The sequence below is a fragment of the Balaenoptera ricei genome, chromosome 5 (genome assembly GCF_028023285.1).
Source record: "Balaenoptera ricei isolate mBalRic1 chromosome 5, mBalRic1.hap2, whole genome shotgun sequence".
NCBI lineage: Eukaryota > Metazoa > Chordata > Mammalia > Artiodactyla > Balaenopteridae > Balaenoptera > Balaenoptera ricei.
Window position 1 is genome coordinate 111,509,126 of NC_082643.1, and position 12,719 is coordinate 111,521,844.

Below are 12,719 nucleotides of genomic sequence, written 5' to 3' on the forward strand. Positions count from 1 at the left end.
CATAGTTGCGAAGGTGTTCCAAGGCTCCTTCCAGCCGAACAGGTAGTTGCCAGCAACCAAACAAACTAAAGCCACAAGGAAAGCGCCCCTTGCTTGGTAAGGACCGGCGCGTCAGCTGTGACCTCCGAGAGAGGCTGGCCATCCTCTTCTCGCAACGCACTCCAGCCTCGAGCTCGCTGTGGGGAAGGAAGCCGAAGCGGAATCGCTGCAAGAGCAAACAGAAGCAGTGGCCGGAGGGGAGTCCCTCTGCCCCGTAGCCCCAGGAGAGTGTCCCTTGGTCTGTGTGTGCCTCTCAGGGGACTCTGGACTCTCCTTTCCCCAAAACTGCTGCCTGCAGAAAGCAGGATTTGGGAAGAATGGGCCAGGAGTGAGCACCGTGCCATGACATCCAGGTTATCTAGGAAGAGTTATTCTGGAGGAAATATGAATAGAAAACTAGGAGGGACCAAGTTGTGGCCCGGAGGATTCAAACAACCCATTTCTTTCAATACTGTTTACCCATTTTTTGCGTCATATAAACGTAGAGGAGGAGGAACCCAGGGAGAGGAGACTTGAGTAGGCTTTGGCTGAGGCTCAAGTCTCACAACTATCCTTGCTCTGTTCACTTGACGGACAGACTTTTATCACTAATCAGTTTCTTTCTAAGACTCAGAAGAACCAATGTGTTGCTATGACCTGTTCTTCCCCCCAAAAGGAACACCCTAGATTTTTCCTACACTTCCTTGGATCTTCTAGTTAACTTCTGGAGAGACCACAGTGGCAGCTTTAAACAGTTATAACTTCTTGGTTCATGTATGTTAAGAAAACAGAGAGAGAGTTTCAAATGAATATGAAACCTTTAACAAGTAGGTCCCCTGAACGTAATAGACATTTTTCCCTGCTTCAAGTTTAGGACTAAATGAAGAGGAATTGGAGAGGTTCCAGAGGAGAGTAATGAAAATGATTAAAGGACCAATGATGAAAGGTTCAAGGAATTGGGATTACTTAGCCTGGAGAAGAGAAATTTGAGGGGTGATTTAATGGCAATCTTCAAGTACAGTATGTGGAGGGTTATTACAAGTATGGTAGCCAGCTGTTCTCCAGCTGTAGTGAAGGTTGAAAAAAGGAAACAGAACTAGAATTTCAGCAAGACATTGAAGTTAGATCAGTGGTGTCGGTGGTTTTCAGACTAGCTCAATGGACTGTGGAAGCTTTGTGGAAGACCATGAAATGCTGATGTTTTAAACTTAAAATATGGAGGTTCTACTAAATCCGATACCAACCTATATATAGTATAACAAACGCTTAAGGGAGAATTATGGAGTTCAAACTCAAAATTGGGAAAATGTCGACTTTGGGGAGATGAATGGGAGTTAAAGCACGGGGACACCTTGATTCGGGGAGCCCAGTTTTGAGAACCCATGGGCTCTGACCACGGGCTGCACCAGCACACCTGCAGAGGTGCCGGCTGGAGCCTGTGAGGATGTCTGGGTTCTCAGGAAGGGAGAGAATCATTCCCATCTGAATCCTGTGGCCCTGATTTCCATCTACCCGTGGGAGAGGAGGAGGTGGGGTTCCAGGCTGCAGGAGGACCCCTATGGACTGCATAGCCTGGAGACGGGGGGAGGGTGTGGGCCTGTCCCCGAGGCAGCCTCACGGGCAGTGCCCCTGTCATGCGGACACACCAGCTCCGGCCTGGCCTATGGATTTAGGTCACCATTACCAACTGCAGGTTATCAGGAACTTCACTCTTTAAAAAAAAAAAAAAAAAAAAGACTTGTTTTTAAATGTTTTATTACAAAGCTTTTTTAAAAAAATGCTCAGCACGTTAACTCAAACTGGAATGACAAACGTTAGATGACAGTTTTGGGCAAAGGCTGTGCCTTGCTGTTTAAAAAAAAATGGGTACATCAATGCTCATTTTAACAACTGGCTTAAAATTCCACTAATTGGCTAATAAAAACAGATACAAATACAGAACATTTAAAGTAATAACAATTCAAGTGCTGGGCTTTTTACAAGAGGGTGAGAAGGAAAGAAATGAAAATTCACTGCAAACTGGTCTGCTGAAAGGTATCTGTTAAGGTTTACCATTTAAAAAAGAAGAGATCATAAGAAAAATAAAATGAAAGAGGACTGCCAACTGCCACCCACACAGTGGACTGTTAGGTTTACTTAGCTCTATCGGACACCTGACAAAGACAGGCCACTATTATGACAGGCAATTCACGGAGAAGCCCCTTAGCGGACAAGATAGCCCTCAAAAGAAGAAGGCTTCTTTTCATTTCGTTTTTATTTCAGACTCTTCCAGATCTTTCGATTTTACTTAAAAAGCTCATTGCTAGCAAAATATACAAGGAGATTAAAACTAAAAAGTGTAAATTTTAAAAATTCAAGTTTAAAAAAAAAAAGAAGCAAACAAGATCGATCCTTTTGCACTGTTAAATAAAAGCTTGAGGAAAAGAGAAACAAACATGAAGCCAGAAACAAAGAGGGAACTCTTCCACAAGTTCCCCCCAGGACGCTGACGGCTGTGCCGCGGCCGCTCCTGGTGCTCGGGGCAGGCAAGAGCGGCCCAACTTACTGTCCTTGCCAGGAGGTTACAGGTATGGAGGCGGGATGCTCTGGGAAGTGCACGGCGGAGACGGGGGAGGAAAGCTGCTCAGCTGACCCAGGGCCCGCTAGCATTCTCATGTGCTTTTTTTTCTTTTGAAAAACCTTGTATGCTTTTGATTGTGGAACTTGGCTCTCGCAGTAGATGAAAGGGGGTTTGGCAGTGATTGTCTTTATGGATCAGCGTCTCTAGCAGTGACCTCAGGGTGAAGTTGGTGTCATTTCTCCTTTGGGGTCGACTGGGCAAGCCGTGGAGACAGTCTGGGTGGTCAACAAGCTTCCATCTCCAGAAGAGGTCCCGGGGTCGCTGCCTTGGCTTTGCACGTTGGGAAGGAGCTTCGTTTTCCACCTCAAGAAGGAACAAATAAAGTACTGTGAATGTGAATTTGCCACAGACCTTTACAGATTTTAACCTCTATTTCACACAGCACATGTCTTAAGATCTCTGCATTTAATTAATCCATGTTGTTGATCTGGTGATGGCTAAAAGAGGTTGCCCTATGGTAGCCCTAAATCCTCAGACTATGTTAGAGAATAAGTGTACTTTACTGAAATGTTTACCCTGGTTCCATGTATTTGTACATAAATGTACAGGGTTACGATGTGAATACACGTAATACTTTAGATCATGGTGAAAAAAGAAAAAAAAAAAAATCTGTTGGAAAAACATCAGGAGGGAATGGCCAAACATGAATCGTAATGGCAGGCAATGGCCAGATCAGGGAAAGACTTGTCATTCTAAAGTGTTTGTTTGGTCTTTTTAGTCCACTGTGGGGAGCCACTGTAGGATTTTACACGAGACTAAACCACACGCAAGTTAGTCAATGCCCCTCACACTCCTGCAACAAGCCCCCTTGTGACCGGGATGGTCTATGTCCGCTCATATTCAGTCTTGAGGTGCATACGCTTCTCCCATCTTAGACTTTTCAATTCTCAAGAGTTTTTTCCTTCATAACAACCAGGATCTCTAACGTTAGCCTTGGAATGTACACTCAACAAGTATTTAAAGATATTGCTGATAAGAGCATTCAGAAAGGAGAATCCCTAAATCCCCAAAGCTTTAATAATCTGAGATTTAAAAAGTGATTAAAAATAAAATATAACATTGCAACAAGATGAGACAAAGACAAAAGGAAAGTGAAAGCATCCCCAAGGTCACCTCCTCTCTGGAGAGCATCCGCCTCCCCTGCTTTGCACCTGGGGAGACGGCCTCGTCCAGCTGCAGGGAAGCACCTACTCTACCTGGGTCTTTGGCAGCTCAGACACTTCTCAACTTTTTGTGCTTGCAGTGTCCTTGTTATTAGCAGACATTTCCTTTAAAAAAAAATTAATTCTAAAAAGTGGAGTGCATTCCTTTATGCTTTATATTTAAGTGGAAAGACATCTTAGAGGAGAAATAAAAGGAAGCTTTGAGATAGTTTAATAATGAAAACTCAACTCTGGGTAGCGAGTTACGGTCTACACCGCGCTGTTCAGAGAAGATGGATCTGTAGCCCGGGAGCCGTGAGGACGGGCTCGGCCAATGCCTCTAAGGGGCTCAGAGAGTGCGGGGCGCAGAGTGAGCCCCGCTATTAGGGCTCTTACCAGCCACGTGTTAGCATCGTCAGAATCACGGCAACCACCACCGCTGCTGTCCCTCAAAATGACTTACCAGAGCTGAGAAGAAACTGTTTACCCGGGTGGCTAGTGAACAAACAAAACAAGCAAAAGCAAAATGGGAGGAATATCAGCCACAGAATGTTGTCTTCAACAGAATGAGGTCTTCAATGACGATTTCAATTCCTATTCTCCTGCAAAATTAACCTTCCCCCATTTAACGGGAAAACCACACTACAGCTTTGTGATTTTTAAACTTGAAGCAGGGTAGAGATGCTTCACACAGGAGGATGGAAGAGCTGCGAAGGGCCCTGGCTTTCCAAGAAGACAGGAGCAGAGCCCGGGCAGGGGTGAAGGCAGCGCCCACAGGCTCCTATTCACACCGTGCTTGGGCTCACGGACTCTCAAAGGCCCGGACCCGGTTGCTCTTGCTGGTGAGGAATGGCAAGCAGCCCCGGGCCAGGAGCGCGCAGCAGCTGGAGACCAGCGCTGTGGTTCAGAACAGACTGGCCTCAGCCGCCAGGGGCGTCTGTCTGCTCACAGAGACAAACTGTCCCTCTGCTGGGACCCATGCCCACCCCAGCCTCAGGCTGACTCCGAAGCCAGACGGTCAGCGGCCTGCGTGGCCCTGCGGCGGCCTCCACGCTCCTGCACTGACCACTCATCGAGTCGTCCTCTCTCCTCACGGCACCCAAAGTGCCTCCTCCTGCCCGCTTCTTGAGAGCATAACAACATGATTACTAACCCGATTCCGGCTGGCCAGAGTGGCCATTTGTCACAAGGATAATACGCGCTTCCCTGGGAAGAATTTCGACATCTCCTAATAAAGCCAGTGCTTTCTACAGTCTCACATTTCCCCACTGTTGTTTCATTATCTTAGTATCCTCTTACAAATCCTCCTGAAAAGTTGGTTTCAGAGCTGCTCTGTACAACTGCCAACCAAAAAGCGACTCTTCCCCACCGGGGGTGCTCTCCTTATAGTGTAGCTGGTATTTAAATAAATGGGCAAGGAAGCTGTCTATCAAGTAAGGCACCTTATTTGAACCTGGTTGCTCCTTTAAAATACAGGGTCACCAGGGCAGACCCGTCTTACCCCCAGATGGGAGAACTGGGGGTAAAAAGCCTTGCAGTGTTGCTTTACAGACATAAAACAGGTCAAATCAAGATTCTTTTCAAGAAACCACAGGCATGAGGCTCGGGAGACTGGAGACTTCCCACATCTAAGTCTTCACGGGGGGCTGCAGCTGAAGCTGGGCCGGCCAGGCGAGCCCCGCGCAGCCCAGCCCAGCGGTGGAGTCGGCGTAATCAAAGCCGCAATTACCGCGCCCGCTTCAAAGGGAGCTCGGAGCCCCGTCTTACACGTCAGGCTTGGGCTCCCTCCGCCAGCGCTCACCACGTGGGCCATTTGCTGAGTGGGTGTGAAGGAAGCACAGGAAAACGCCCTCCCCCCACCGTCCAGCTGAAACCCAGGAAGCTCCACTCCTGGACCAGACTCCAATCCGGACAAAATATCCCACTAACCAAATGGAAGCTGGAACCCAAACAGGCAGAGTCGCGTATTAAGAGCCCAAGCGGTAAAGGGACATCTCAAGATTTCAAGAGGAACCTGCGTCTGGAAGACGACCAGCACTGACTGAGGCATTGGGGCCTTCTAGGCCTTGGCTCAAAAGATTTGAAGAGAGGGAGAGGGGAAATTCCTTCTTCTTAGGTGCAAACGTGAGCCTCCAACTGGGAGCCAAGCGCGTGGCCAGCCCATATCCTTGAGGTTCTGCGGCCCAGCCCCCTTCCCAGGCTGTCCCCCCAACAGGAGGGGCTGCGGAAATGAGCCCATTAGAGAGGCCGAGGTGGGTGTGGGAGGAGGGGCGATGCGTGACCAGGACCCACCGGCTCAGCTGGAGCCGTGCCTGTAACCTCACTTCCTCGTCCAGAAATGGTGAGTAACCCAAAAGGAAGGTGGTTGGAGTAAGAGCTCCTCCCTCCCCTTCCCAAATGTTACTAGCAAGGAGTGGGAAACTCTAAAATGTTTTTAGTTACGCTGTGAAATTTGAGGGGAGAGTATCAGAGATCAGTCTGTGAGAGATGAACAGAGGCAGAGGCTTTGCAAAGATCGCCCTCCTCACAGCGGCACACACCGCCTCATGCCTACTGCCTAAGTTGTTCTGCCCCACCTCGGGGCAGACGGATGGAAGCCTGCCATTCAGGGCGTGAACTCCCGTGCCGCACAAAGCCGCCTGTGTACGCAGGGAGCGGACTTCCAGAGCGGGCAGCGAGCGCGGCAGAGCTGGTCTGGCCCTGTTGTCCTAGAGGGAACTGAGGCATCTGGTTGTGAGCGGCTGGTGTGAGGGGCCCCTAGAGATTCCCCAGGCCTCCTCGTTCCCCATGGGTCACAGGAGCTGGTGAGGAGGAAGGAAGAAGGACAACGTGCGCTGAGTGCTGCTGTGCCAGGCGCTGGGACACGACGTCATGCGATCACGACAGCTCCGCTGACTTCAGCACGTTTACACAGAAGGATCCCGCTGCGGGAGGGGCGAAAGGCCTTGCTTAAGGTCACCCAACCTACAGGTGGCAGGATTAGCTTTTGAGCCCTAAACCTAAGTTCTCTCCACCACACCTCGGGGCTAAATTATCACTCATTTGCTTCTCCTCGCCCGCCTGCCTTCCGTGCCCATCACGAGTCAGCATCACTGCGGAGGTGGAGGTGGTCTCCATCTGGACCACTGCCCACCCCAAGAGGCTCCGCTCCGCTTGAAAGCAGGGTGAGAGAACAAAGGGCCTAAGAAAGTAACTTTGAAACTTAAATCTCTAAGATGGAAAGTATAACCTACAAAGGCCACCTTCAGGTCTTTGAAAGTAAGTACTACCCAGTATTTGAGAAAAAGAAGAAATGATAACGCGTGGTGAGGAAGGTTAGCGCTGACTCTTCCCTCTGCAGCTGAGCTAGTCCTGAAGTCCCAGCATCAAGCTCGTCAGTCCCCCAGTCGCCAGCCACAGCTCTGACACCAGATGATTCCCAGAACGTGGAGGAGGCAGGGAGGGAGGGAGGGGTCAGTGAGACAAGGGGTCACTGGCCCCGGGGTTGGATCCAGGTTATACAGACCGAGGCAGGGTCACTGAATCTGTGCGGTTCCTTCCCGTGCGGTTATTCAAAGCGTAACTGTGACCAGTGAAAGCAGACTTCGGCAATGCCGAGATGACGCTGAAGCAGGCCTGGAACTATTGATAAATTGCTCGAGGGGGAGATGCTGGTTTCCATCTGCAGCTAATGGTTTCTCTTCCTGATCAGCCCTTTGTGTCTCCCTGTGAGGATGTACACCACCATTGTTGGTTGGCTGGGCCTCCCAGTGTAGGTCTCACCCACTAGACCTTCACCTCCGCTGGGAACACTACCAAAACATTCTCGAGGAAAGTTTTGAATAAGAGACCCTCAAAACCCATCTTAATTCTTTAAAGTGCTTCAGGAGGATAGCCACTATGGAGACTCATCTACCCACCTCCAAATTCTTTATCCAGTTCACCTTTCTCTCTACAAGTTCTCCTGCCCTAAAAATGCTAACTTCACCTTCTAAAAATGAGGCAACAGAATGAGCACACACTTCTGTGTGTTTTTCCTTTCCACCGTCGTGTAGTACGAGTCTACGTGTCTAAGTGTATGGGGCCTAGGGAGGTGACAATGCGTTGTGGGTTCTGAGCATGAGCTCTGAAGACAGACTTATCCTGAGCAAGTTACTTGAACATGCCACACCCATTTCCCCGTCTGTGAAATGGAAATAGTTAAGTCGCTCTACCTCATAACGTGTGTTGAGGGGATGAAAGGAGATAATACACGTGACAGGCTTGGCAAGTACCTGGCATCTGAAAGGGCGCAATGAATGTTGGTTACTGCAGTGGGTGGAGACTTGAGTGACAGAGAGACAGAGCCAGGTGTGAACCTGCCCCTGCTGCACACCAGCCACGTGGCCCTGGACAAGTTACTGACGTCTCCTCATCCCTCTAACAGGGCAGAGATCCCTCCCCGAACAGGGCTGCCTCAAGGACGGGATGGAGAGGCTTCGATTAGAGCACCCACGACAGAATACATGGTCCAGAAATGTTAGTTCCATTTCTGTTGTTCCAATCTCACACAGCATGTTCAGGGGGTAAAAGCAAGATTTATACTATTTACAGAACTTCCGGTGGAAAATTACGACCAATAGAGAATTCTGGAAAATCTCTCATGAAATATTACAAAATATCTTATAAAATAGAACGTCTGCAGAAACACACTGATAGCTGGGAAAAGAAGTAATCCCAAGAGGGCAGCAAAAAATTTGTCATTATATTTACGGAGACTATATCTAAAAATTTAGAAAACTTCAGGTTAGATTTGACTTAGGACTTAAGCAAAAAAGCGGGCACTACTGTTTGACTGAGGTGCTTTCATTTTTTTTTCTCCTCATTCTGTCGAAAAGAACAGAGTGACTTTGCTAAGGCTCACAAGTTCTAGGCAGGATCACCCCACTCCTCTGGATCTGCTGACGGGCAGCTTCAGACCCAAAGGACACAGCTGAGGAAAAGGAAGTGAAAAGGCCTCAAGGTCTCACTGCAGTTATCAAGAAATTCAAGCAAAAAAAAAAAAAAGCATATTTACCCTTCCTAATAAGAGCACCCCCCATACGCCAACTCAGGCCCCGTTTACTTTTAATGTATATATTATTCAAATAAGCTTTGTTTTCTGGTTCCCAAATCTACAAAATGGATCAGAGGGAAAACTACTTTAGGGGAGGGGTACACAGTCCTAGACAGAACAAGAAGACACAATAAATAAAGGGCAGATTTTTAAAGAACCCCCATTATTTGGGGTCATCTAGAAGGGTCAAATAGCATCCATTCCTTGTTACCATTTACCATATGGTACACTACACTGTAGAATAATGGCATGAGGTATTAAGAAATATTTAATTTTCATGTACTCTGGTGAAGAAAGAGGTGCACTCACAAGAGTGAAAATTAAAAATTACATGTGTTGATACTTAAAGAGGTAAACCTAGAGTTCTCTGGGAAACTCCGTTATCCAGAAGGATGATTCCCTCAAGTTCTGGATGGCTCAGTGAGAAAGGATTCTATCAAACTAAATTTGTCCAAAATAATTTTTTTATTCTATGAAGTATTAGAATAATAGCATGGATCTTAATTTCATAGGGCTTTCATGAACAATACTAAATATTACGTATCTCAGGAGGGTTGTAATAATGAGCCTCATTCTTCTCTCCGTCTACTATTATTTTTTAATGGCATGTGACCACTCTTGCTAGCCAAGGGTCCAGTTTCCTGTTTGTTTCCCAAGGCAACTTAAACACAATCCTAGCTCTTCTGACCATTAAAGAAAGAGGGGAAAAGAACTGATGGAAGGACACTGCAGCACAACAGAGATTTTAAAAGCTTTCACTGTATGTATGATCCTCTCCCAGTTCCTTCACGAATGCACAGTTGCCTAGATAAAATCACCCTGTCTGCTGATCTAACAGGCCCAGCCACCAGCTTATTAGTGAGCTGTAGTGGACGTCTGCTGGGTTGCAGCTTGCCTCCCTCTTGATTATCCCAATGCCAACACAGCCCCGGTGGGAGCGGTGAGCCCCCGACAGCTGTCTTGTACTGTGTGTGACCATCTGCTGTGGCCACAGTTGATTGCAGATGGGGGTAGAAGTTTGACCCAAGCTGGGCTAGCCAGAGTCCCTTCTCTCGAATTTGGCTTTGTATTGGTTTATTTTCTGGCCACGCGGCATGTGGGATCTTAGTTCCCCGACCAGGGATCAAAAACCTGTGTCCCCTGCAGTGGAAGCGCAGAGTCCTAACCGCTGGACTGCCAGGGAAGTCCCCCTTCTCTGGAATTTGAAAGAGTTTTCTCTTTTGGAGACTGGTACTGTAAGAAAGAACATGTGAGCTTGAGGGGTTCTGGACACGTGGATCAAAGAACTGAGGAGGCCAATCTGCAGAAGGGGAGGATGTGATTTGGGGGAGGGGCAGATATAAGAGACAGCAAAAGCGTCTGGACAGTTTTCCAAGACCACCTTCTAGTACTCTCCTCGGCTTCCACACGATGGTCCTGTATCCTTAAATAGAGGTCCTTAGCCTAGCAGGGGTTGTTTCTGCTCCTTGTGATCAAAAGGCTCTCATCATATGGGCAAGCATAAGGCATTCTGGAGAATGGTTAGAACCTGAAAACCTGCGGTCCACGCACAACTTAGTCTAGCTACACAGTGCCGTGAGGCTGCCATCTCTGCCTCAGACAGCGTGACCAAGGCTGCCCTTGCTATCAGTGTCTGAATTTTCCTGCTGAACGGTCTTACTAGGAAGTCCCTAGTAAGAACACTGCAGTCAAGTGTCATTGCCCTGTGAATTCTCTACAAGTTTTCCGCTAACTCATGACACGTTTCGCAGGGGTTTGCAGCCAGACGTAAGAGGAGGGGAACGCGGGTAGGCTACCACCCCAGGCAGGGACAGACCTCCGTGTCCTAGGCACAGCACACCTGCGATCCTGACAAGACAAATGACACGTCCACAGTCGTTTCCATCAGGATCCAGACGCTTGGCCAACTGGCAGGCGAGGCCCTGCACTGTCCGGGCCACCACTCAGAGGGCGCTCAGGAGCAGCCTGGGGACAGCACTGAGCCGGGTGCAGGTGGCCGTGCTGGTCTCCCGCCTCCAGATATGCGGCTCCCTTCCCGAGAGCTCCTGACTCTGCCGTCTCCTGTGTGCTTAGTGGCAATTCTAGGCTAAGTGCCCGACACACTTAGTGCCTAATCGTGTGACAAAAAGATGAAGGATGGAAAACAGGGCGTAGTTTTTTCACTTTCTCATTATCAAAGCCTTAATTTTTACTCTGAGACTTTGGACAAGCCTTACCATTTCTCTAGCTGCTTCCAACTTTACTACTCTGTAAGCACTTGGCTTTGCCTTCTAACTAGACATGCCAACCTAGGAACAAATACCCAGAGGCTCACTGATACTTAATGGGGGTGACTACATAAGTACTTAGGGAACAGAGTTCAGAGCAAAGATTAGGCAAAAGCATCAAGTTCCCCAGGGTGAGCTTCAAAAACTATACGAAATAAATGTTTTTCTCAAGGAGACCGCTGAAAATATTTAGACCTCTCCCTGAGTCTTAAGAGGACAGGGCTAAGTCCTGAGCTTCAGACAAGGTTCCTAGAAGACCTTCAGGGTCACAGTCTTCTCGCTAGTCCTGCACATGACTCCAGTCTATAATGGAAAGCTAGAGACAATTTTTTTAAAGATGTAAATCCAAGCACTGCACAATTAACTATTGCATTCTATACTGTACTAGAAATTACTTCTCCCATACACCTCTTGGCACCAAGGAAATAAAGGCGAATGTTTTTATTTAGTAAAAAATATATATTAATTTCTCAGTTCAGCAAGTGTGCAAGCTAAAGATTATGCCAAGGCTAAAATCATAGTGTACAGAAGTATGTCTGTATGTGAGTGCCTATATGTATCTCTGGGTGCGTTTAACCAGAGATTTTTTGCTTTTTAAAAAAAGATAGCTTGTTTCTACTTTTAAACTAGACCTTTGACGTTATATAATCAAATGAAATACACTGAAATATCATAAGAATATCTTTTCAATCTATATAACTTTAAGATAGTGGACTTTTTATGTTTTGCTAAAGTAAATATTAGTAAACCAACCTGTAAAGTTTTTAAGTTAGTAAACTCAGAATGATAATTCTCTCCAGCTTTTCAAAAATTCTAATTCTTTGCTTCTTTAATTCTTTATGAAGCTTGATTAAGTCAGGAAGAAAGGGAAGTTCAGTATTTGATGATAATCTCTGACTTCTGACAAACTCTTGACGTTACATATTCCAAATGAAACGTGCACCAAAATACTGGAAACTCAAAGCAACTCCATCATTGTTCTGTCAAACTCAAGAATTCCCCCATGACTGGACACGCAAGTGTTACCTCCTGCAGGAGGCCTTCCTTGATCGCGCTCTGATTTCCATCGTCTTTGTTTTTACACACTGCGCTGTATGCACTTCCTTGGTAGCATAAAACATATTATTTTATAATTATCCATTTGTACGTCTGCATCTTCTTAAACAGGGAGCGCCTCTGGTAACGGACAGGGTCCGTTTAGCAAGTAACCCCACTGCCTAAGGTAGTTCTTGACTTGCAGGAGTAGGCCTCACTGGATGTTGGCAGAGTGAATAAACAAACAATTGGCATTTTATGATACTGGCCTTCACAGGAGAAGGTGTGTAAGTCTCACTGCCTGAGGCCCTGGGCTCCCAGCTCCCACAAGTGGCAAGTTAGTTAGTTAAAAAAGCTAAGGATGAATCTGGATTTCTTGAATGATCCCACAGCTTGGGGATCACCTCCAACTTGGAGGAATGTCTTTTAAGGATCCCGTTTCCAATAATCCTAAAGAAGTCTGCTGCAAGGTGTTGAGACTGGGTTAATGCTAATTTCTTTGTTTCAACTTGATTTCACCAGAGTGAATATTCTTATAGAATACACAAAAGTAGAAGCTCACA

The 12,719-nt window shown here is 47.1% G+C and overlaps 1 protein-coding gene across 5 annotated transcripts in view; it reads right to left on the reverse strand.

Moving 5' to 3' along the window:
- Positions 1 to 1,756: 1,756 nt before the first annotated feature.
- Positions 1,757 to 12,719, reverse strand: part of LEF1 (lymphoid enhancer binding factor 1) — a 117,485-nt gene continuing 106,522 nt past the window's right edge. For all 5 annotated transcript variants that reach the window (XM_059923405.1, XM_059923403.1, XM_059923404.1 and 2 more), the window contains one exon: positions 1,757 to 2,941. In XM_059923405.1, coding sequence (XP_059779388.1) covers positions 2,862 to 2,941 — 80 coding nt within the window. In that variant the 3' untranslated portion in view covers positions 1,757 to 2,861. The remainder of the gene's footprint in view (positions 2,942 to 12,719) is intronic.